Below are 27180 nucleotides of genomic sequence, written 5' to 3' on the forward strand. Positions count from 1 at the left end.
AAAATATACTGAAAAGGCACAAATATTTATAATTAGAAGATTAATCATTGAGAAATTAAGTAATTCTGAATATTTCTATATGGAATGCATCTTAGTGGATTCATAGACATACAGTCACTTTCTGCTTCTAGTTTTTAATTTGTAACGGTATTATAGAAATGTTATGTATATATGTTATACATTTTCAGACACAATACATGCCCATGGAAAATATATAATGTTTCAGTTATTTTGTGCTTTACTTACTGCTCTTACTGGAGACATTAAATCTGCCAAAGTCAGAAAACAGCTTATTAATAATTTAGGAGTATTTTTCCTTAGCAGTTTCTCTAAAATGCTTTCATTTAAGTTAATCAGTGTGTAATTAGTTTTGCTTAGCACTTATGGCTTCTCAAAAATATACTGCAATGTAAAATATTATACCTATCAATTTTTAATTCCTTAAAAAACACTTTCAGGGTTTAATTTCTGTAATTAACAGTATTAAATAATCTAGCACTTTCATATTTTTAAATGATTTGGGATACTTTATCATACTATGGCTACAGATTTAGAAAATTTACTACCATGTGTTTAAGTAGCATTTGATAATTTATATATTGCTTTCAAACACGTTGTGTCATTGTCACTGTATAGTATACCTATAACTAGGCAGGGCAGGTATTTATCTCCTTTTGCAAATGTAGATATTTGAGACCAATAGGTTAATTGACTTGCCCTAAAACAGGCAACTAAACCAAAAACAAACACTTTCCTCCTAGTCTAGTGCCCTTAACCTTGTGCCACTGCACTTGAAATACCATTATGTTAAAATAGAATGAATAATTAGGGTGGGATGCATTATTTTAATTGACATTTTTCATACTTGGGTCATACAATTTTTGTGTGCCATGATAAGAATATGTTCATAAAATTATCTTTTTTAAATGTATGAAATAACTTGTTTTCCTATGTTTTATTACCATTGTTTTTGTTTGCTTTTATCTCCATTTGGTAGACAAACTTTATACAATACTAGCTTCTATATCATATAGTGCATAGTAGAGTTTATTTTCAAAAAGATGCTTATAATGAAAAATGTGTTTCTTCCTTTCTTCTCTTCCTCCATCCCTCCCTTCTTGCCTTCTTTCTTTTATTCCTTAGTACTGTTTGAATTCACAAACCTCCTGTGGAGGCCATATGGTTTCTCAGATTTAATTTAATTTGGGTGGCACTTAATCATGTTATCACGCACTCGTAATTAATTTCTATTTGTAGTCCATTGAAGAAATTCACAGTTAGGTGCCTTCACTATGCTTTTGATTATTATCTACAGTTAAATTGATTCACTTTTTTTCTTTTCCTTTTTTTTTTCCTTAGAAAAAGGAATCAAATTCCTTCATTTTATAAAATAATGTTAGTTTATTCTGTCATCATTTTTACCTTCCTTTGATTCTGTCAAGTTTTAAGTTTTAGTTTATTACCTAATTTTGAGTAGGTGTAATAATTAATATATAATTAAAAATATTTTTAAAAATATAGCTTTAGAAGCAGATTGGCCTATGTTTGCATGCTAGCTTTACAAATTACCAGCTTTATGATTCTGGACCTGTTCCCTTCCCTCTCTCAAGCTCTCTCATTTGCAGAATGAGGATTAAGTAAGACTTTTATATATATATATATATATATATATATATATATATATATATATATACACACACACACACACACAGACACACACACACATATATGTACATATATATAATACATACACACACGTGCATATATATGCATATGTATATAAATTATGTGTGTGTGTATAGGGTTACAAAAGAACACATACTTTAACTGGAGTATATGATATATATCCCTCTGTACTTAGCTTTCTTCATTCAGCAGCTTTTCTTAAAGATGATTCCTTATTAACATTCTTTTAATGACTTACATGTCCAATGGAAGAATGTCCATAAGTTTTAATGTTTTATACTAGAAACAATTCATATAAAAGTATAAAATATTTAAATTTGTTTTTAATATATGTGAGAGTATAATAATAAGATAAATTCCTTTTTTTTTTTTAAGATTTTATTTATTTATTTATTTGTCAGAGAGAGAGACCACGCACACAAACGGGAAGGGGCAGGCAGAGCAGGCAGAGGGAAAAGCAGGCTCCCCAATGAGCAGGGAGCCCGATGCAGGGCTCGATCCCAGGACCCTGGGATCATGACCTGAGCTGAAGACAGACGCTTAACCAACTGAGCCACCCAGGCATCCTAAGATAAATTCCTAGCAGTGGACTTCCTGGGTCAAAAAAGGTTATTTATATCTTGGATGGTGTTAGTGCTGCCAGTCTGTCTTTCCATAAACGGTGTTGTGATTATTGATATTTCCAGTCACCATTGCCAAATACTGTAGTATCATACTTCTAAATTCCACACTGACTTTTTATTTTTAATTTTTAAATTTTGCAAATATCTTATTTCAGTGAAAGTTTCTCGGAATTTATCACTTATGATTGTGTTATATATTTTCCCACTTTTATGCCATATAATATTTCAAACTAATGTACTCTAAGTGCATATGCTATTATAATATTTTCTTGCTGTTATGGTTAATACATTTTATTTGTAACTTAAGAAAATGTTTTTTGTTTGCAATGTCATATAGTTTCCACCTTAAAATCCTTAACTTTTTTGTATGTTAAAGTAGTTATGTTAAAATGTGCTGACTCAACTCTAGACGGGGCACATGTACAGGAAATAGATTCTCCCTCTGAAAGCATATGGGCCTTGTCCTTCTTGAAAGGGCACGGGTTAGGAGACACAGAGTAGTAACCTTTTGACAACTTTATTTCTTCAACAAAAATCAGGTTGTTTAGATTTCTCTCCTTTGGAGTCAGTTCCAGTAAATTATGTTTTCAAGATATAATGGAATGAAGCACTCTACTCGTAACAGTAAACAATACAGAGATAAAATGCATATGAACAAATTTAAATAATATGCAGGGGTTATATGAAAAAAAGCTTTTTTTAAAAATCTGAAGGACATGATAGATGATTTAAACAAATTGAAAGACTGTGTTCTTGAGTAGGAAAACTCAAATTGTCCATTTTCTCTAAATTAACTTAGAATTTTAGCTCAATCCCCATAAAAATACCAAGACTTTTTTTTAAAAACCTAGACAAGTTTATTCTCTTGTTCTTATGAAAAAATAAATATATAAAATTTTCCAGAAACACTGTGAAAAAAATTTTGCAGTGAGAGTATACCAGCCTTACTAGGCACTAAAACATTCTGTAAAGCTTCTGTAATTAGAATAGTTACTGGCACATGATTATGTAAACTAATGGAGCGGAGTAAAAATCCAAAATATATACAGAAATTTTCCTTAATGCTCAAGGTCCCTGTCTTAGTCCATTCTGGTTGCTGTAACAAAAATACCATGAACTTAGGGGCACCTGAGTGGCTCAGTCGGTTAAGCGTCTACCTTCGGCTCAGGTCATGATCCCAGGGTCCCAGGATCGAGCCCCACATCGGGCTCCCTGCTCTGCAGGAAGCCTGCTTCTCCCTCTCCCACTCCCCCTGCTTGTGTTCTCTCTCTCACTGTGTCTCTCTCTGTCAAATAAATAAAATCTTAAAAAAAAAATCCAAAATATATACAGAAATTTTACTTAACGCTCAATGTCCCTGTCTTAGTCCATTCTGGTTGCTGTAACAAAAATACCATGAACTTAGGGGCACTTGAGTGGCTCAGTCGGTTAAACGTCTGCCTTTGGCTTAGGTCGTGATCCTGGGGTCCTGGGATTGAGCCCCGCATTGGGCTTCTTGCTCAGCAAGGGAGCCTGCTTCTCTCCCTCTGCCCTTGCTCATGTGTGCTCTCTCTCTCACTCACTCTATCTCTCAAATAAATAAATAAAATCTATAAAAAAAAAAATACCATGAACTTAGTGGCTTATAAACAACAGAAATCTATTTCTCACAGTTATAGAGGCTGGGAGGTCCAAGATCATGGCACTGGCTAATTCCGGCGAAGGCCTGCTTTGTGGTTCATAGAAATGCCTTCTTCCTCCAGAGAGGAATCTTTTATAAGGGTACTAATTCCATTCATGAGGGCTTTGCCCTTATGACCTAATTACCTCCCAAAGACCTTCATTTCTAATACCATCACTTTTGGTTAGGATTTCAGCATATAATTTTTAGAGGGACACAAATATTCAGATCGTAACAGTCACATATCAAATTAGTAGGGGAAACACAGACTGTTTAATAGCATGTTGGAACAGTTGGTTAGCCATCTGAACAGAAGTACAGTTGAAACCATACCTCTTAGTATATACTATGATAAAAACAAACTTAATGAAACCATAAATGAACTAGAAGGAAATATATGAGGTTGAAATAGGGAAGAAGATGGGGAGGGTCAGTCTAATTATGATCAAAATTCAGAAGGAAGCCATAAAAGACATGACTGATGAGTTTTACTATAAGTAAAGAATTTCTACATTACAAAAGTCACTGTAAGCTGAATCAAAAGACTAAAATATATGCTGAGAGAAACATTCCAAGTTATAGAGGTCTAATCTCCTTAGCTTACAAAAAACTGTAATTTGGCAAGATTTATAAGAAAATTTTGATTAGAAATTTGATAAGAAAAAACTTAAGAACTGGAAAATAGAGAAAAGATATAAGTACATAGTTTACAAAAAAAGAACCGCAGATGGCTCTGCAACATAAGGAATGATGCTAAACCTCATAATAATGGAATTGCATGTTTTAACTAGACCAGTATATCATTATTTTGTACTTGCAAGATTGGCAAAAAGCCAAAAGTTTCATTGTATGTTCCATAGGCTAGTCTCACCTGTAAAGCCATCAGCACTTAAAACATTGCTGGTTGGATTGTCCTATGAAAGATAATTTATTTGATTATGTCTACCATGATTACAAATATGTATATTCTCTCTGACACAGTGTTTTCACTTTTAGAAATATATTCTACAGATTTACTCATGAGTGAATGGGGTTGGGTATAAGGTTATTTATAGCTTTGATTATCATAGTAAAATTTCAGAAACTACCTAAATGTCCATCAGTAAAGAACTAGATCAGTAGATTCTGGTATAGCCATAATATGGAATCTTATACAACTGTATGAGAGAAAGAAGTTCTGTAAATTGATACAGGAAGATCTCTACATTACATTGTTAAATACAAAAAGCAGTGTGTAGCGAGGGCAGTGGGTATGCTTCCATTTGTGTAGAAAGGGGAAGGAAAAAAATGTATTGTGTTATATTTGCATAGAAAGTCTCTTGAAGGATAAATAAGAAATAGTTTTTGGTGTGTAAACTATGTGACTATATTACCTAGTTGAAGAATAAAATAATTCTTGAACAATTTAATAAATTCTTAATTCTAGTTCTGTTTTTCTGACAGTAGCTTCCCATTACTCAGAATAAAATCCAAAAGTTCTGTGTGATATGGCCCTTCTTAACCCCTCACCTCACCTCCAAGCAACCTTTTCTCACCCAGCTTAGCCACATTGGTGTTGCTTTGCCTGGTATTTTGTGCCTTGCCTTTAATATCGTCCATGGTCAGAAGACACTCCTCCAGATCTCTGCATGGCATGCTCCTTTATTGCCTTCAGTTCTGTGCTCACGTGTGTCAGAAACATATTCACAGACCTATTTAAGATTCTGAAAAGATGTATCCCCTCTTCCCTGCTCTAACCTCTACTCTGATGCTTGATTTTTCTTTATAACACTACTATCTGACATTATTTTGTATTTGTTTATTCATTGGTCTTCTCCACAAGATGGTAAGCTTCATTAAGACAGGGACTTGGTCTTGTTTGTGGCCGTATCCCATCACTCTGATCAGTGCCTGCTCTTAACTGTGAATATTTACAGGAGAAACCTGAAATCATTTCATATTTTGGGATAAGTACATAGGATTTAGACCATCAATAATGAAAGACTTAAGGCACTACAGTTTTCAATAATTTCACAGAATAGTATACCTCTTTGTACTTTGCTTAGTGTGTGTCCTCAGCAATTTGTTTTTGTTTTTTATTGACAAGCAGGTTTCACTATACTATCCTGGAAATAACATGCAATTCTTGATTTAGAAGTAATTGCTTTTTACCTGTTCCCAATATCATCTTAAACTTTGGTTCTTATTGCCTTCACCAATGGTAATGAGTATCATTTTAATTTATTTTTATTTTTTAAAGATTTTATTTATTTGAGAGACAGATATAGTGAGAGAGAGCACAAGCCAGGAGGAGAGGGAGAAGCAGGCTCCCTGCTGAACAGGAAGCCTGTTTCGGGGCTCTATCTAAGGACCCTGGGATTATGACCTGAGCTGAAGGCAGACGCTTAACCGGCTGAGCCACCCCGGTGCCCCAAGTATCATTTTTAAAACTTATATTTTGAAGTTCTGGAAGCCAATTTATTTTTATTGTACCTGTATTGTTTAAATGAGTTGAATATTTAATTTTGGAAATGGAGGGGATATGACAATATTCTACATCTAGGATTCCTTTATAAACATTTTTTAGTTGTATTGGATCAAGCTATCCTGCTTAAGTTAATTCCTGCCTTTCAAACTTGAGAAAGTTTATTTCTACTAAAATTTAGAATTACTAAGCCTAAATTAGAGCATGCAGACAGTAGGGAAATTACAAACAGAATACTTCCCTATTAAATCTGTGGAAACTGCTTATTTCATATAAAACATCTCTTAATTTACATTGTTGCATCTGATTGTAGCAGCATATGGCCAAACATGCTATTGAGAATATGAAACAACTGGCTTAATCAGTAGAGTACAAGACTCTTGATCTTGGGGTCGTAGTTCAAGCCCCATGCTGGGCATAGAACTTATGTACCCCCCTCAAAAAAAGAATTTAAAACAACCCATTGTAATGATACCTTCAGTTTCTTCAAATAGAAATTACTACCATCGTTGATCTGTAAAATTTTAAAATTTCGTGGTCTGTTCCTTGCCAGTAATGTCAAAATATATGAATAGAACTTAAAATACTAGACCTTCTCAGTAATACCTGTTTTTTTTATTACACCAGGTAGTTCTGGATGTTGGTTGTGGAACTGGAATTCTCTCTATGTTTGCAGCTAAAGCTGGGGCAAAGAAGGTTCTTGGAGTTGATCAGTCTGAAATACTTTACCAGGCAATGGATATCATAAGGTAGATGTATTTTAAGGCTTGACTTAAGATTATTTTTAAATATGATGATTTAACAGGTCTTCTTGTCTTTAATAGCTATCTAATGCAAACTCAAGATGTGTCTTTTAGTAAAAATTCATTCCAGAATAGTAAGATTTTAGGTTAGATTGAGCTAGGCATGTTTGAGCTATAAACAGTCTTTTCACAGTTCTCATTGATGAGAATTATTTTTATATAATTTCCTATCTTTCCAATTATGGCTATAAATATGCTAATTATAATACAAAATTAGAAGTCGTTGGCATATAGAGTAATATTGTTAGAAGACTCAACAAAACTAAATATTTATTTCAGTAATGTTTCCTTTAGCAAATAACAATCAGACTAAAGACTAAGGGTTATTTTTTTTCTTTTTTACAACACTAACCTTTGTGCCTCCTTCAAATTAAAATAAGTAAATTCCAAAATGACTACAAACAAAGCAGAGTGGATTTAGTTTATCCCCTAAAACTTAATTTTATTCTCTAAAAATATCTCCTCTCTGAGGAATTAAGTTAGGTTAATCAATCAAGGATTGACTTTACAATTGGCTTATGTTGTAGTAAGAAGGCCTTTTATTTGAACTACAGCTTACAGAACTAGATTTCTTTAGCTGTATACTTAACAAAGCACCTTAGACTTGGAACTTCGGAGTAATTTTGAGAGTAAATAATAGGAGCTTCTCAGCAATTTTCTCCCCCACAGCCTCCCCCCTGCTTTATTGAGATATAATTGACACATAACATTTTATAAGTTTAAGATATACAGTGTATTGCTTCGATACCTTTGTTTATTGTAAAATGACTACCACCGTAACATTAGTTAACACCTCCATTGTATCATGTAATTACCATTTTTGTGTTGAAAATATTTAAGATCTACTCTTTTAGCAACCTTCAAGTATATAAATACAATATTACTAACTATAATCACCTGCATACATTAAATCCCCAACAATAGTTCTTAAATGGTCCTCCCATTGGTACTTATGTTCTCTTCTTAAAATTGATTAATATTAATTATTTCTTAATAGTATTAAATTTAAATATAGTTGTGTAAGATGTTTAAACTTTTAGATATTATCGCATAATGTAGAAGTGTAGTGTTGTGCTTCAAAGTGCAAGGTTTGAGTCAGGATTGGTTTGAATCCTCACTCCTACTTACCAGTTATTTGAACTTCAGTGAAATTATATCTAATCTCTTTGACACCTGCTGTTTCACTGTCAAAATAAAAATAATAATGAATACCTCATATGATTATGAGCAAGGTAAGTTACAAGTAAGATAAACGTATAAATTTCTTTGGCATATTGCTTGGCATGTAATAGGTATTCAAAAGTTAGCTACTAATATTACTAACAAGTACCAAATTAATGTTAATGAAAAAATTACATTGATCTTGCTTAGATTTTTCATAGTTTTGGGTTTGTGGTTATTATTTTCATACTGGAGAAAATGGCGTATGCGTTGCATGTATATAGGCAGCTCTGTAATCTAGTGAAGTTTTTCCTAGTTCTTAGCATACCAGTAAGGACATCATCATCATTTTGGCGTTTCCGTAAAGAGCACCCTCACTTGGTTGTGCATTGCCATCCAAACGAATATGAGAAACAGTGTTCTAAACAAGAGATTGTTTTAGAAGAATTATCAAAAACTTATTGTTGATAGGAAGATTACGATAAGATATTTCTACTTGAAGCCTAATCTTATAAAAGACCATGTATATTTATGTATTAATTTTCATTTTTGGTTTCTACAAAGTGAGACTAGCTGTGCTCTCATTATAATTCCTTTATGGAAGAAAAAGATAGTAATAACACTCATTTTACTTTGTATTGTTTTGTTTTGTTTCACTTTATTTCACATAGAATTCCTAGTGCCTTTTTACAAATATCTTTATACAATGATTATATTCACATTCATTGTATATAAAATTTAGTGCTGCAGTGTATGGAACTTTTACATAGGGCATTTATTGAGAATGACTTAGCACTCAGTTTTAGGTACTTCACTTTAATAATAAAAATTGCTAACATTAGTACTCTGTTGAATTTCCTTTGAGGTAGATATAATTACAGTATATGATTATCCTTATATATATATTTTTTAAGATTTTATTTATTTATTTAACAGAGCACAAGAGAGGGAACACAAGCAGGGGGAGTGAGGGAGAAGCAGGCTTCCTGCTGAGCAGGGAGCCCGATGCAGGGCTCGATCCCAGGACCCTGGGATCATGACCTGAGCCAAAGGCAGATGCTTAACGACTGAGCCACCCGGGCGCCCCATGATTATCCTTTTTATAGAGATTAAGAAATTGTGGCAGAGATTAAGTAAATCTCCTTATTTGTAGTGGAGCCAGGATTAGATCCCAGGCAGCCTGACTCCATAGTTCATCCTCACAGCTAATTTACTGCACTGTATCTCCGTTTGACTACTTACAGGGCATGTGTTAGTTGTATTCAGTAATTTGCTTTACTTAGAACCTATAGAGTTTGAAAATCAGACCTTTTTGCTTTAGATAAATTTTGTTTTGGATAAGCCAACATTAAACTGTTTCTTTGGAGATATTGTCCTTTGCCTACTTATATTGTGAAAAAGATAGTTATTTCCATAGTGTCTATAAGCATCTCTCCCTTGTCTTTTGTTTGAAATTTTGAAATTTATACTGTTGGGTAAAAGAACTTCTTTTCTTCTATTGATGAATGTCTCTCTAAAAGGATATGCAGGAAACAGTTTACTGTTAATATTCTCACAATTTACTGGCTCATTGTTCTACTGGTTGAGGAGGCAGCATAGCATTTCTCTCAGCATCTGGAATCACATGACTTGATTTCTGGTTTTGTTTTTGATTAATTAGCTACATAATAATGGGAAAATTACTTCTTTAATGTCTGGTTTCTTCCTTTATAAAATGAGGTTGATGGTGGTAACTATCTCATAAGATTGTTACAAGGATTGAATCCATTTATGGTCCTTTACAAAGTGGCTGGCATGTAATTGCTTACTAAATTTTATCTGTAATTGTAGTATTATTAATTAGTAGTAATAGTGGTATGTTTAGCTTGGTACCAGTGCCTCAAATAATATTTTATATTTTGTTGGTTGTGTTTCTAAAATAATCGCTCATTGTAGCTATCCCCCCAAAATATGGTGACTCTGTTTTCTGCATTTTTTTTTCAATTATTCATAGTCTCTACTCTCTTATACCATTAAACTTCAAGCTTTGGCCAGTTTTATTCTGTACTCACCCTTGAAATCTGCTCCCAACTTCTCTCTCTCTCTCTTTTTTTAAGATTTTCTTCTTCTTCTTCTTTTTTTTTTTTTTTTTTTTTTTTTTTTTTTTTTTTTTTTTTAGAGAGAGAGCTCATGCATCCATGGGGGACGGTTGGGAAAGACGGAAGGAGAGTGAGAGACAATCTCAAGCAGACTGCATGCTGAGCACAGAGCCTGACCTGGGGCTGGATCTCATGACCCTGGGATCATGATCTGAGCCAAAGCCAAGAGTCAGACGCTCAACTGACTGAGCTACCTAGGCACCCCCTCTCAACTTCTCTTATACTTGTCTATTATTGTATATTGGAGCTTTCTAGAATTATCAGTCAGTGAAAACAACTCATCCAGTTAGCAGGCTGTGAGTTGTCTTTGCTCTTCTGAGGCTATTTTGTCAGAGATCTGTACATAGCAGAGTTTCTATAAAATTCTGTAAGTTTACATCTGTAAAACACTTTAAATTCTAAGAGGGACACTTTTTTTTTTAATATTTTATTTATTTGACAGCGAGAGAGGGAACACAAGCAGGGGAGAGTGGGAAAGGGAGAAGCAGGTTCCCACGGAGTAGGGAACCTGATCCGGGGCTCAATCGCAGGACCCTGGGATCATGACCTGAGCCGAAGGCAGACGCTCAACCGACTGAGCCACCCAGGAGCCCCGAGGGACACTTTTAAAATGCATTTTTCATTACTTTTAAATATATTTAGTTTACAGTCCTTGAGTTACATTCAAAATATGATAAAATAATTTGTATTCCTTTATTTAAAAAAGATCTAATATTTCTAAAGAAATGAGTTTAGAATGGAGTAAATATTGATTTTAATGTAAACTGACATGTATATTAGAGCATATATGTATATGTCACATATAAATATATATTTTTTTGGCTTAAGAAGAAGGTCAGGCTTGCAGTTTTGAGGTTGCAGACATGAATAAAGTAGAACATAGGTTTTCAAAGATGTTGTATTAGCAGGGGAAAATAGAACGCAAAGTGAAATATGGAAGGAATGCAAAATTGTTTCTTATTCATGCTGTTGTACTTCGAACTCTGAAGTGAATGATCATTTTTTTTTTTAGAGATTTTATTTATTTATTTGACAGAGAGAGACACGGTGAGAGAGGGAACACAAGCAGGGGGAGTGGGAGAGGGACAAGTAGGCTTCCCGCTGAGCAGGGAGCCTGATGCGGGGCTCGATCCCAGGACTCTGGGATCATGACCTGAGCCGAAGGCAGACGCTTAACAACTGAGCCCCCCCAGGCGCCCCATGAATGATCATTTTAGAAACATAAACTTACCTAAGGATAGCAAAGCTATTGAATTGCCCGACAATTGTATATTGTATTCACCCTCAGGAAGCAGGGATAGCTTCTGGTAATATTTTTACTGTTACTCGGGCTGCCTTTGGCTTCTCATTGACTCAGCCATGGAATAGCTCATTATTCAGACTTCTGCATGTTATTGCAGGGGAGCTTTCATGAGAAGGTTGATCCATCATTCAGCTACAAGGCAATACTTTCAGTCTCACTCTGACATTAAAGATGCAATCTTTTATATTGCCTGTATCTAGAATACTGTTAGAAATGAAACAAAAGCCTAGAGAATATTTGATATGTTGTCATGTTTATATAAGTGTCCTCTGGATTCTAGGACAGGAGCTATATTTTCTTAATCTTTTTATTCCAAACACCTAGCAAGGTGTCTGATTCACGGCAAATGCATAGTAAAGGTCTTTGAGAAGAATGAACTTAACATAATGATTTTAAAGATAGTGGTAGCCCCTATATCAGATTTGGAACAAGATCACAAAATATACCAGGATAAATTCTTGAAATAAAGATGTTCCTTCGTATTTTGTTCCTAATTTAATAGAAATAACATAGGAGAGTGAGTTAAAGCTGCAGAGAATTTTGAACTGCTGATAAGGCTAAAATGGTAAAAAACATATTTGCTGCTCAAAACCCATAGAATTCTTATGAAGGTAATGAAGGTGATCAAGGCACTGTACAAGAAAATTAAATTCATTTTTTTTCCCACCCCACCAAACCCTTAGTTTCCCACCCACTCAGTGATCCTGTTTTGAAGGTCTCATGACTACCCAGTAGTCCAGTGGTTGACTGGGAAAACTCCTAAAACTCAATATAAAGTTGTATTCACAGTTAAGATTTATTATAGCAGAAGACACAGTTCAGGGACAGCAAGAAAAAGATATCCATCAGTAAAGATGTCATGTAGAGAGGCTCCCAAGTAATCCTTTATTTGCAAGAGTCACACAAGATGTACTTTTCTCTCTAGCTGCAAGTTTCAGAGACACATGTAAGATGTCTCTGCCTAAGGAAGTTTGCTTGAGTCTTAAGAGTCCATAGTTCTCAAAGAGAGCTAGTCATACAGGCACCTGCTCTATGACCCGCCCCCCCCATGGTGTAAATGCATGTCAGACACCAGATACACATCAGGAATATTCATGTTTACTTTAAACATGCTGTCATCCTGGTTTATCCTGGTCCATGGCTTAGAGCATATAGAATAGCATCATTACACAATAATTATGTGAATGTTCAGGACTTTCGTTAGAGTTTGGTCAAGAATTATTGCCATGGTTACAGAGATAAGACCTAAGAGAACAGACCTGCATTGATGCTTTTTTCGCGGGTAAAAATTGAAAACCTGGGATTCATACTTAACCTTTGCTTCTTTTTTACCAACATTCCTGTTGGAGATAATCCTGTTAACTGAGAATCCTTAATGTTTCTCAAATCCATTCCTTGTCTGTTATTGACGTGTCTTGAATCCATGTCTTAGTTCCCATTCTTACGTTTCTCATCTGAATTCATACAGCTGCGTGTAACCAGCTCTGTTATTTGTACGTTGCCTTTGCCTCCCAGCGGCTGTCATCTGTTCTCTCCAGGGCAGCCAGACTGATTTCCCTCCTCAATTCTCCTCCCCTTTAAGTAAAAAAGGGGAAAAGGATGTGTTTTGTGTTGGGAAGACATAAGAGATGATAAAGAAGAAACAAAAGATTACCTGTGATCCTAGTATGAGAGATCACTATCAGCATTTTGGTAAGACTTTTTAAAGCTTTAGGTCAGGAGATGAAATACATAAAAATGTGAGTTTTTCCAGAATTTCAGCTCTTCAAGGTTAGATAGGGATTTTTCTCTTTTTTTACCACCAGGAAAGGTAATGTGGCATATAGTAGGTATTCAATTTAAATACTTATTTAATCAGTGAATTTATAAATTAATGAATTTTCAAGACCCGGGACATCAAACAAAGCAAATCAACATCAAACCTGAAAGCCCATTTTCTCTGCTTGAATCCAGACAATTCTTTTCATCGTTTTTTTTTTAATGTATTAGAAGCTGAGTTACTGCTAATTTTAAACAATAAATGTTCTCAGTGTTAGTAATTCCACAACTACACACCTGTAAACACAAATGATACATTTGGGACGGAGGCAGTTCATTGTATTCGAGGAATACAAGCCTTATTCTGACTCCATGTCTGGGGCCTGCATTTGAAATGATCTGCCTGGTAGTATTTATTTTTCATGAGATATACTTACATCTACCATTTGTCTCAGATGGTTAAGAATCCTTGTTTTTAGGGGGCACCTGGGTAGCTCAGTCTGTTAAGTTTCTTCCTTTGGCTCCGGTCATGATCCCAGGGTCCTGGGATCAAGCCCCACATCGGGCTCCCTGCTTGGTGGGGAGCCAGCTTCTCCCTTTCCCTCTGCAGCTCCCCCTGCTTGTGTTCTCTCTCTGTCAAATAAATAAATAAAATCTTTAAAAAAAAAAAATCCTTGTTTTTTTGTTTGCATTTATGAATAGAGGACTAGATTTTTTAATAAAGGTAGCTGGAATGTGTTTTGTTTCTGAGGGAAGTGGAGGGAACCCTCTCTTTCTTCCATTGATTTTTTCAGTGTCTGTCATTTCTACCTTGTATACCTCTTAACCCCAGGGCTTGTGTTGTGAAGAATGGCCTCCACCTCCACTCTAATCTCTGCTGTATGCACCAAGCACTGGAGCCTTCTTGACAAGTTTGCCAATATAATTTAATCCCCCTTTTTCTCTCACTAAATTATCAGAATCTGCTGCTTTGATATCACCTTCTAAAATCTTTGCATTTATCAATTTACTGTTGTATTTTATATTGCTTTATTGTCATTTCATTGTGCTTTGAGGACAAAAGAGAAGTATCTGTGCTTGGGTGCCATAGTGAAATGAAAGCAAAGTACTATTATATAAACCTTATACATTTTTATATCAGGATATTCCCTCCCTACCCTTCCTTAGCACTTATGTATTCTTCTAGATGAATTTTGTCACAAACTTTAAATGCCACTTGCTTGATTACAGGTCTTCATTGCATGAACTTCTGTGATGCTTTATGCTGCTTTTATTTATCTCCCTACTAGACCATGTTCTTCTTTGGACCTACACCAGGTCTTTAATCTCAGTCACATTGGACAGAAGGACATTACACATTTGATCCTATGTTTCCCATTCTGAAAAATCCTGAAATGACTCTTTACTACCTTTAAATAAAATCTAGACTCTTTAGTATCACCTCTACCTCTCAACTTTGTCACTGTATACTTATTACTCTAATCATAGTAAACTATAGTTCTTCAAATTTGCCATTTCTCTTAACACACAGAGACACGTGCACACAGAGATGACCCTCCCTTACATATATGTATGTATATCTATATATATATATGTAGATAGATATATAGATATATATATGTCTTTGTGGGTGCTGTTTTCCTGGTTAAACTCAAATGTCCCTCACTTACTTAAGGACTTTTTATATAAGCTCTGTGATACCCTATGCTGTTTACTCTTCTCTCTCCCTTAGACCATGTTCTTAAATGTATGGACTGTGTCTTTCATCTCTGTATGCCCAGTATAAGATAATTAATCATGCTGATGTTCCTGTATCATGAAATAAAAGTTAAATTGCTACTTTTATGATAGAACAACCAATACTTTCCCATCTTATTTCCTAACAAAATTTTCACTCAGAAAAATAGATGATTTCAGTACTTATTGGATTAGTTAAGAGACTTATTTAAATACTCTTCTTATTACAGTGTCATATTTCTATAGATTAAAGCTATGCTAGTTTCTGAGCAGGTGATTCTAGAGATAGAATTTTTGGCATGCTTTTATGCTAAAGAAAGGTTTAGTGAGTAGCCACTTGAGAAAAGTCAGTAAAAAGTATAGTTTTTTTCATGAATGGGAAATCAGGTGGTGGTTAGGATGAGCAGTCTCAAAAGAAAGAAGTTATCTGTGTGAATGATATCTGTGTTCAGCTGTTTAATACAGAATTACTGGGAATTATGGCCTTTGTCTTTTTTCTGTGTATTGCCTGAAATGTTAATCTTTTCTGTTATATTTATATTTGAACAAGTAATTACTGATGCAAGTAGGATTATGACTTGTAGCAGACAATAAACAGCCTGAGCAGATGGCCTCTTACAGAACACATCTTGTTTCAGCGTTAGCAGTCTGAAGATATTTCTAGGCAATGGGAACATTTTACTCTTTTAAGAAGCTCACTTTTTGTTTCCTTTGAAGTGTTTGTAACCGTTAGAGCCTTAATAAATATTTCAGTAAATAGGGCATCTGGGTGGCTCAGTCGTTAAGTGTCTGCCTTCGGCTCAGGTCATGATCCCAGGGTCCTGGGATCGAGCTCCGCATCAGGCTCCCTGCTCCGCGGGAAGCCTGCTTTCTCCCTCTCCCACTCCCCCTGCTTGTGTTCCTTCTCCTGCTAAGTCTCTCTCTCTGTCAAATAAAGTCTTTAAAATATGTATATATATGTATTTCAGTAAATAGTAAGCAACTACAGCAGTTTTATCAGAAAGAATTTTATTAAGTACTTATTTGAAAAAAAAACAAAATATGATAAAACATCCCTTTTTTTATTTTTGTATGAAATGTAACATATGTATTAAAAGAAGAAATAGAACATTACCACACGATAGATAGAATCCCACCCACCTCCATTTGCCCTTTTTCGGTCAGATGCTGCCCTTGCCTGATTGAGGAGCTACTGTCTTGACTTTGATAGTAATTACTTCTTTTGTGTGCTTTATACTTTAACCACTTACATCGCCATCCATCTAAGATAGTTTACTCAACTCTGATTTTTTTAAATAAACAAAATGATATATTATGCATTTTTTTTGTCTAACTTGTTTTGCTCATTTTTTTTAGTGTTCATTCATGGTATGTATAACTGGAGTTCATTCATGTTTATTATTGTAAAGAATGCTATGGATGACTATATCACAATTTTCTGATCTGTTCCTGATGGACATTTTTTAGGTTTTCCAGGTTAGAGCTATTATGAAAAATTTTCTTACAAACTTTTTGTACATAACAGTTCTGGTTGGTATTGTCTTATCTTTTCTGTTTTTTTCCAGTTGGTCTTATAGAACCTCATTGCAATTTAAATTTACATTTCTGTGATGACTAATGAGGCCAAGCACCTTTTTAGGTGATTATTGGCCATTTGAGTTTCCTTTTCTGTGAAATATCTGTTGATACCTTTTCTCAGATTTTCTTGAGTTGGATCTTCTCCTTTATTTGTAAATGATCTTTATATTTTTAAAATTTTAGTTGTGGGCGCCTGGGTGCCTCAGTCGTTAAGCGTCTGCCTTCGGCTCAGGTCATGATCCCTGGTTCCTGGGATCGAGCCCCGCATCGGGCTCCCCGCTCTGCGGGAAGCCTGCTTCTCCCTCTCCCACTCCCCCTGCTTGTGTTCCCTCTCTCACTGTGTCTCTCTCTGTCAAATAAATAAATAAAATATTTTAAAAAAAATAAAATAAAATTTTAGTTGTTTATAGGTTTCATGTAATGCCGATGTCTTCTGTCATTCTTGGGTACCTTTTCACTTTCTTCATAGTGTCTTTTGATGTACTGAAATTCTCAGTTTCCACATAGCAAAATTCTTGTTTAAGGCTATTTGTGAGCTGAGTAAGAAACTTTATTGAGATATTCTCCTATATTCTGTTGTAAATGCTTTATAGTTTTGTTTTACATTTAGGCCTATAATCTCTTGGGCGTTGTTTTTGTATATGGAATAAAGTAGTGATTCAGTTTTATTCTTTTGTTTTTTGTTTTGTTTTTTTGTAATCTGTTTAAATGACCTAGTTGTCCCAGTCTCACTTACTATAGAGACCATTCTTTCCTCTCTGCTTTGCAGTGTCATTCATCTTTGTCAAGACTCAAGCACCCATATATAAGGGCAGTATAACCTTTATACTGAAATTCTACTAAAGCAGTAGAACAGAAAATTACAGATTACTCATTCATGAACATACATGCAAAAATCTTAATCAAAATATTAGAAAACTAATTGAGCAATATATTGGAAGGTAAAGTTTATCCCAAGAATATAAGGTTGGTTAAGTATGAGAACATCAGCCAGAACAGTCTACTGAGATCATCTCAATAGATGCAGAAAAAATGGTTTGATAAAATTCCATATCCATTCAATGTATCAATGTATTACAGTGCTTAGCAAACTAGAGCTAAAAAGGAATGTCCTAACATGATATATAGTATCTACAAAAAAAATACAAGCTCTATGGCCCATATCTTGATGAAGCATTGAAAGCATTTGCTTTAAGTTCAGGAACAGGACAGAGATACCTGCCATCACCTCTTCTGTTAACTCTGTAAAGGAGATCCCAGTACAGCAAGGCAATAAAAAGAAAGCTATGAGAACTGAAAATGAAAAAAGAAAACTATTCATATTCACTAATGGTATGTTTATAAATAAGGACTTCAGAAATAAACTATAGGGTGCCTGGGTGGCTCAGATGGTTAAGCGTCTGCCTTCGGCTCAGGTCATGATCCCAGGGTCTTGGGATCGAGTCCCACATCGGGCTCCCTGCTCCTTGGGAGCCTGCTTCTCCCTCTGCCTGTCTCTCTCTCTCTCTCTCTCTCATGAATAAATAAATAAAATCTAAAAAAAAAAATCCATATGAAATCAAATTTTAAAAAATAAACTATAAATAAATTATTCCAATAATAAAATTATCAAGATGCTGAATACAAATTAATATACAAAAATCAATTGAATTTCTATAAGGAACATGAAACAGACATTGGAAATTAAAATATGTCAAAGTATATTGTTAATATTTCTAACCTCCTGGATAATGCAAGGACATTAATTCACTTTTAATGGAAAATTCACCCATGGGTTGAATATCCCCCAGTAAAGGTTGTGCATATCACAAGTCAGCTGTTATAACTTCTTCTTAAAACATTTTCTGCGGGCGCCTGGGTGGCTCAGTTGGTTAAGTGACTGCCTTCAGCTCAGGTCATGATCCTGGAGTCCCGGGATCGAGTCCCACATCGGGCTCCCTGCTCAGCGGGGAGTCTGCTTCTCCCTCTGACCCTCTTCGCTCCCGTGCTCTCTGGCTCTCATTCTCTCTCTCTCAAATAAATAAATAAAATCTTAAAAAAAAAAAAATTTTCTGCAATAATTTCTGCTTAGGATAAGCCTGTAAAGACCTTAATGACCCTGCTAGGATATGAACCATCCTCTACAAACCTTGTTGCTAACTTTTCACTGTCTTCATTCCTCTTTTTCACACTGTTTTTCCAAAACCTTATAAACTGTCCTTCTCAGTGAGCTGGTTTTTGTTTCCTCCATTTTTTCTTTTGTCGATCCCCCTTTCTTTTGTATGTCAGCAACATCATTGTACTTTCTTTTTTACTTTACATTTTACTTTACATTTGCCATTCTTGGTAATTAAAGTAATCAGATACTACCTCTTGATTACATATAACAAGGTTGCATAAAATGCTCAAGAATGAGGAGTCACTGAATTCCACATCTATCATCATCTCTGTCAGTAGCATTCAATTATATTGTTATTGTAAAGCCAGTCTAAGTTTACTTGCACTCATAGCATTCCTTCTGCTTTAGAGGACTATCTGTGTGTTGGGAAGAAGGCAGAGCAGTTACCCTCATGGGGTAGGTATACTGTAGCCCAGCTCTTACTTACTGAGCAGTTTAGTTGCTGTACCACCTAGAAGTACCTGTTCACTGCAACATACGGATCTATCATCAACCCAAGTAATCCTTTCTACTCTGTTGTATATAAAATAAGTGATGCATCCTCCTGATTGTCCATGCCAATAATGATTCACTAGGCTTTTCTGGTACGTCTTTGTGAAATGCCCTATTTCTTTCACAAAATAGGCTCAGTACTCAGGAGTCCTCTGACTTTGTCCTCCATCTACCTGTATCATCTTTGGGATAACCCATAGCCTTAAGTTCATTACTTTCCTAGTGGATACTTAGTCTCCCCAAGTAGCCATATAAGCATAAGGAGGCCTTCCAGTGAGAAGAAAAACTGTTCTTACAGGTTTTTTTTTTCTCTTGGTATTATCTCCTCCCTGAAAGGACTAGAATTTGTCAGACATGCTAGTAACAGCCAGAGAATAGAACTTTTCACTGTCTTCCCCTCTGCCTACGAATCCCTGCCAGGCCAGTGGCCAGTTTCTCCGAGTCTGAGTTTTCCCATTTCATACCAAAGATGTCTTGGTAACCATCTGAGGATTAGATCCTTCTATTTTTTTAGTCCCCTCCTTTTCCTGGTTTAAAAAGTACCCTGAGCCTTTGTGATTCATGGATCTGTATGAGAGTTCTCCTACTAGCACTACCCTGAGCTAACATATTTTCCAAGAGATTCATACAAACCTTATTACCCAGAGATATTACCCAGTGTTAAACTTCATTAATAATTTCAAAGATATTAGCAATCAAGAGACTCATAGTAGGGAACAATCTGGTACATGGAGAGGGGCTCCTTACTTAGAAATCATGTCTACACTGGGTGAGAGAGTACATGCCTGACGTAGAGAAGGAAAGACCAAAGCATCTGCCTTTAACGTCCCAGACTTCTCTGTAATTAGGACCTCTTAGTTGCCTGTATTTTTGAAATTGTAAAGCTTGACCCTGATTAGAATCTGTGGTTCATGATCCTTTGTATTCACTCACCCATAAGTCCATCCTTTCTTATTCCTTCATATTTCACTATCTCAGATCATTTTCCTTCTTCCTGAACTAATTCTTTAACATTTTCTGCTCTTATGGCTGTAGCCAAACAAAATCAAAATGGTGCTGGTTTGCTCAAAATAAAATCTGCTTCTGTTTTGGAGATATTTTTCTCTGCATGGCGATTCTGGGTTGGTGTGAAAATGCTCTAGTATAGAAGTCCATAAACTTCAGCCATGGACCAGCCACCTGTTTTGTAAATAAAGTTAGGACAAGCCATGCCCTTTTGTTTACATATTGTCTATTGCTGCTTTTATCCAACAGTAAAACTTGAATAGTTGCAGCAGAAACCATATGGCCTGGAAGTCTAAAATACTTATGATTTGAGAATTTAATAAAAAGTTTTCCCACCTCTGCTCTTGTTCATTGGTATTATCATCCTATTACCTTCTGGCTTCTGTTGTTGCTATTAAGAAGTCATGTGTCAGAGTAACTTATTTTTATTGGAGGGATGAGGGATGCCTGGGTGGCTCAGTCAGTTCAGTGTCTGCCTTCAGCTCAGGTCATGATGCCAGGGTCCTGGGATTGAGTCCCGCATCAGGCTCCTTGCTCAGCGGGGAGCCTGCTTCTCCCTCTGCCTGCTGCTCCCCCTGCTTGTGCTCTCACACTCTCTCACTCTCTCTGGCAAATAAATAAATAAAATCTTTTAAAAAAAAGAGAGAAAGGATGAGAATTTTCTACAACTGACAAAAAGCATTAAGCCATAGATGAATCCAAAGAATCTAAGACTAATTTCTTTTAAATCCATGCATTACAGTACAACTTCAATAAATCAAAAACAAAGACAAAATCTTCAAAGAGTACACAAAGAAGGTGTCCCTCATCCTTTATTTCTTCAAGGATTTTTATTTGTTCTCTTTCTGTGACCTCATTTATTTCTGTTCTAGATCTTCTCACTGTATAGTCTTAGCTATGCTTCTGTAGTGCTCTAAAGCAAGTGCTGGCAAGCCTGTTGTGTAAATGGCCGGATAGTAAATATTTTAAAGTTTGTTTGTCACTTGTGCTGCAGTTAAATAGCACACTTCTAAATAACCAGCCCGTGGTTCAAAGAAGAAATAACAAGAGAAAGAATTTATAAAATATTTTGAACTGCATTAAAAGCACAGTGTATCGGGCGCCTGGGTGGCTCAGATGGTTAAGCATCTGCCTTCGGCTCAGGTCATGATCCCAGGGCCCTGGGATCAAGTCCCACATCGGGCTCCCTGCTCCTTAGGAGCCTGCTTCTCCCTCTACCTCTCTCTTTCTCTCTCTGTCTTTCATGAATAAATAAATAAAATCTTTAAAAAAAAAAAAAGCACAGTGTATCAGAATTTGTGGGATACAGCTAAAGCCATACTCGAGGAAATTTAAAGTTTTAAATGCTTATATTAGAAAAGAAGAAACATTTAAAATCCGTGATCTAAGCTTCCATCTTAAGATATGGCAGAGAAAGAAGAGTGAAATATACCCAAGAAAGAAAGTAAAGATCAGAGATCGGTGCAATACAAAACAAAACAATAGAGAAAATTAATGAAAATGAAATTTATTTAAAGAAGATAACATTAATAAACCTCTAACTAGAATTATCGAGAAGAAAAGAGAAGATACAAATTACCAATATTAGGATTGAAGATGGAAACATCACTATAGATCCTCTAGACAAAGGATAATGAAGGAATATTACAGACACCTTTTATGTCAATAAATAATGACAATTTAGGTAAAATGGAAAAATACTCTGAAAAATGAAAGTTATCAAAATTGATTGAAGAAGAACTAGAAAATCTGAATATACCTAGATCTAGTAAATAAAATGAGTTGGTGGGTGCCTGGGTGGCTCACTGTGTTAAGCATCTGCCTTTGGCTCAGGTCATGATCCCAGGGTCCTGGGATCAAGCCCTGTATCAGGCTCCCTGCTCAGCAGGGAGCTTGCTTCTCCCTCTCCCCCTACTTGGGCTCTCTCTCTCGCTCTCTCTCTCAAATAAATAAAATCTTAAATAAATAAATAAAATGAGTTGGTAATTACAGTCCTTCCCACAAATTAAACTGCAGGCCCAAATAGCAAATTTCTTATAACGTTTAATGAAGAAGTAATACTAAACTCTTGGAGGTGGACAGAACCCTTCACAACATAATTTATGAGGCTGATATTACAGTAATACTAAAGTCAAACAGATATTCCAAGAAAATAAACTACAGACCAGTATCCCTATGAACGCAGATGAACATCCCTATGAACATAAAATTTAAGATTTTATTTATTTATTTGCCGGAGAGAGAGCGTGGGAGAGAGCACGAGAGTACAAGCAGGGGGGAGTGGCAGGCAGAGGGAGAAGCAGGCTCCCTGCTGAGCAAGGAACCAGATGTGGGACTCAATTCCAGAACCCTGGGATCATGACCTGAGCCAAAGACAGAGGCTTAACTGACTGAGCCACCCAGGCATCCCATTTTCTTTTTTTTTTTAAAGGGAAACATACTTTTTTAATTTAAGTAGATTGGGGGGATATACAGTATTAGTTTCAGGTGTACAATGTAGTGATTAGACATTTATATACATTACAGAGTAATCACCATAGTAAGTCTAGGAGATGGAAATGTTTTTAACAGAAAATTAGCAGATTGAATCCATTAATTTATAAACAGGATAATAAGCTATGACCAAGTGGAGTTATCTTAGGAAGGCAAGGTAAGTTTAACATTTGAAAGTCAATATAATTTATCATATTAACAGAAAAGAAAGAAAAACTGTAGAATCATCTTAATAGGTGCAGAAAAATTATTTGTCAAAATTTGAAACTCATAAGGAAAATTCAGCAAACTAGCCAAAAAAGGACCTTTGTTACCTGATAAAGATAGGTAGTGTCATATTTGATAACAGTTAATGAATGTAGGGGATGTACACTCTCACCACTTCTATTCACTGTTGTCTTGGGGAATCTAACTTAAAGTGCAATAAACCAAGAAAAGGAAATAAAAGATTTGAAGGAAGTAAAACTTTCATGACTCCCAAATGACATAATCATATACATGTAGAATCCTAAGAAATTTATAAAATAAATCACCATGTTGTACACCTGAAACTAATATAACTCTTTATGTTAACTGTAAAGAAAATAAAGGAGTAAAATGTTAAAAAAAAGTAATGTATATATTAAAGAGGGCACATTCTGCATGGAGCACTGGGTGTTATGCACAAACAATGAATCATGGAACACTACATCAAAAACTAATGATGTAATATATGGTGATTAACATAACAATAAAAAATTTTTTAAAAAGTAATGTATAAAATAACCACTAAAAATCCCACAGTTATAGGATTTAAGGTGAAAATATGAAAATTATTTATACTTTTTATTAGTAGTCCCAAACAAGTAGACATTGAAACTTAAATAAATATATAGCATTTACAGTACAACCAAAGTCATCAAACATTTAGGGGTAAATTTAACAAAGTATGTCTAAGATATTAGCACTGAAAAGTGCATTACATTACCAAGAGCTGATGCTAAAATTCATATGAAAACACAAATGACCTAGAGTAGCTAAGAGAATTTTTTAAAAGAACAAAGTTAAAGGATGTACACTGTCAAGATTTTATGACTTAATTTAAAGTTGTAGTAATCAAGATAGTGTTGTATTGACATAAGGATGCATATTTAAATGTTGAGGCAGAATTGAAAGTCCAGAAATAAACTTACACATATATGGTTACTTGATTTTTGACAAATATACCAAAGTAATCCTTTGGGTTAGTGATTCTTTTTCTTCAGGGAAGTTGAAACTATCCCTTGTAATAGTTTTTCCACCATATCAGTTGGTATTATGGAAGAAAATGAACATGATACTATGTGGAAAAATTAATTCAAATGGAAACAAAAGTTTTAGAAGAATACAGGTGAAAAGACTTCATGTAGGCAAAAATGAACCACAAAAGAAAAAAAAATATTAATTGGTCATTGTCAAAATTAAAAACTATCTCTTCAAAATATACCATTAAAAAATTAAAAAGCCACAGAATGGGGAAATCATTTACTACACACAAATCTCAGACGGTTTTTATCTAGAATGTTAAGAACTCCTAAAATTCAATGATAAGAATACAACTGACTTGGTTTTTTAAATGGGCAAAAAATTGGAATAAAAGGCAATGTAGGGATATGGCCAATAAGCACATGGGAAAAAATGCTTGATCATTAGAAAAATGCAGTTTATAACAATGATGAGATCTCATCACACAGTTAAAATCTAAAAGCTTAACAATACTAAGTGTTGACAAGGATGTGAAGCAACAAGAATGTACATATACATTGCTGGTGGAATATAAAATTGTATATGCACTTTGTAAAACAGATTGACAGTTTCTTTAAAAGTTAGATACTTTCATTTGACAGATCAGTTTTACTTGTACACAAATGTTTATGGTAGCATTTTTCATTATAACCGAAAGCTAGAAACAATCCAGAATTCCATCCACGGGTATGTGGATCAACAAAATTGTTTTATCCACATGGGAATACTAAGCGACAACAGGGAATGCACTAGTGATATACACAAAAGTATGCATGAATTTATATATTTATAAAATATAAAACAAACCACACACAAAAAGGTACATTTGCTATGATTCCATTTATAAGAAACTCTACAAAATACAAATCTAATATGTAGTGAAAGAAAGAAAATCAATGTTTGCCTGTGAACAGGAGGATTTTCTGGGAAGGAGTGCTAATGGATATTTTCAAGGAGGTAGATACGTTCTATATATTGATGATGATAGCAATCACTCAGATGTCTCTTTTGGAGAAGTCGACAAAATTTACCCTTTAAATGAGTGCATTTAATTTTATGTTAATAATACCTCAGTGAAATTGGGGAAAGATCCTCCTTTGTTAGTAGAAAAAATCCTTTGTAATTTAGATGTATATCCTCTGAGGATTGAGTTTATTTTAACTAGATAAAAACTTAGCAGCTTGCTTTTAACTCTGAAATTATCTCCTTAACTGTTGTCTATTTCACATTTTAAAAAGGAAGGTGGAAAATATGTGCTAGTCTTAGATCAAGCATATAAAAATACCTAATGAGTGTCAGTGGACAAGGTTAAATAATTTAAGATTGTAGTAGATAGGTTCTATGCAGCATGTAATATTTTGAGGAAATATGTGCTGCTTTCACAAATATTTGATTCTCAGAATCAGCTGCGAAGTAGATAGGTCAGGCATCATCATTCTCTTTTACACATGGAGTACACCAGCTCAGAAGATTATGATATAATTTGATGAAGATCACTTAACTGACAATTACAAGGGGATCTAGGGTTCAAATAAAGAGCTTCTGGCTTTTAGTTCTCTCTCCACTGTGAAACACTACTTGCCTTTAAAATGTACTCTTGTTGTCTGGTCTGTATGTCTCTTTCCACCTCTCCCTTAAAACAAAACAATAACTTTATTATGTGTTCTTGATAAAATTCATATTTTTTCCAGGCTGAAGTTTTCAATATGGGTTCAGGGTATTGCCATATTAATCAGAAACATTCTTGGACATTTATGAAGTGATCAAAAGTAATTCTAGTGTTCAGGGAATAATCAAACAAATTTTGAACATACAAAATAATATGAACCGTTACCAACAAATTATGTAATTTAACTAGTTTTCTGAGTCTGTTTAACATACTAATTTATTTCATTATGATAATTTTCAGAATAAATAAACTTGAAGATACTATTACACTAATTAAAGGAAAGATTGAAGAAGTTTGCCTTCCTGTAGAAAAAGTAGATGTTATTATATCTGAGTGGATGGTAAGTGTTTGCAGAAAAAACTACTTGTGTTGGTTTTAAAAAAAAGAAAGCAGTGAATAAGGTAGTAGTTTTCTGCATTTAATTATGTTTGATAAATGTCAGAATAATGGCATTATTTTAAAAACAGCTACAATCTTTTTATGGTAGTTTATTCTGATATGGCACTTATTTACTGGCCGTTTGTAATCTTTTTAAAAAGAGAATAAATTAGCTTTTTTACTTTTAAAATCATAATAAAGAATTATTGTTTTTCTATTTTCTAAATTTGTGGAGATCTAAATATGTTTGCTGAAAAGCCTGTGAGGACTAGTAAGGACTTATTAGGACTGTTTCATCAAAATTAACATGATGTTGCCACTATTGCTCTAATACTGAATGTCCTATCTTTCTTATGTGAGGCCATGTAGTCAGTGTTCTTTATCACATAAAAGAGAATTTATTAGCGTGATTAAAATAATAAAATTAAGATACGTTTATAGCTTTAGAATTTGCTTTTGAAATCGTAAGTCAGGGCACAGAATGTTTATTTTTAAATGTATATGAAGTAAAACTAATGGTATTTGACAACTGATTTAACTTGTTGATATGCCAATTTGATGAAGACAAGTTAGCGTTTCCAGATAAAGATTTCTTAAGTTTTTGGAGAGTTTTAAAGCCTTTTTTTAAAAACCTGTATTTGATATATATATTTTCAGTAAATGAATTTATCAAAAAATGTTGGAAAAAATGCATTATGCTTTATAATTATCTATAAATTTTGAATAATCATAGCAATACTTCTAGCAAAATAGGGATTTTAGGGAGCTTTTGAAATGTTCAGATTTAATGTATAAGTAAATTTCAATCTAG

At 34.5% G+C, this 27180-nt stretch overlaps 1 protein-coding gene across 4 annotated transcripts in view; it reads left to right on the forward strand.

Annotated features, from left to right (window-relative positions):
* The window catches only part of PRMT3 (protein arginine methyltransferase 3), a 138458-nt gene that overhangs the window by 18758 nt on the left and 92520 nt on the right, over window positions 1-27180 (forward strand). For all 4 annotated transcript variants that reach the window (XM_027578120.2, XM_027578117.2, XM_027578118.2 and 1 more), the window contains 2 exons: window positions 7061-7182; window positions 26232-26331. In XM_027578120.2, coding sequence (XP_027433921.1) covers window positions 7061-7182; window positions 26232-26331 — 222 coding nt within the window. The remainder of the gene's footprint in view (window positions 1-7060; window positions 7183-26231; window positions 26332-27180) is intronic.

This window comes from Zalophus californianus, chromosome 11, assembly GCF_009762305.2.
Source record: "Zalophus californianus isolate mZalCal1 chromosome 11, mZalCal1.pri.v2, whole genome shotgun sequence".
Lineage (NCBI taxonomy): Eukaryota > Metazoa > Chordata > Mammalia > Carnivora > Otariidae > Zalophus > Zalophus californianus.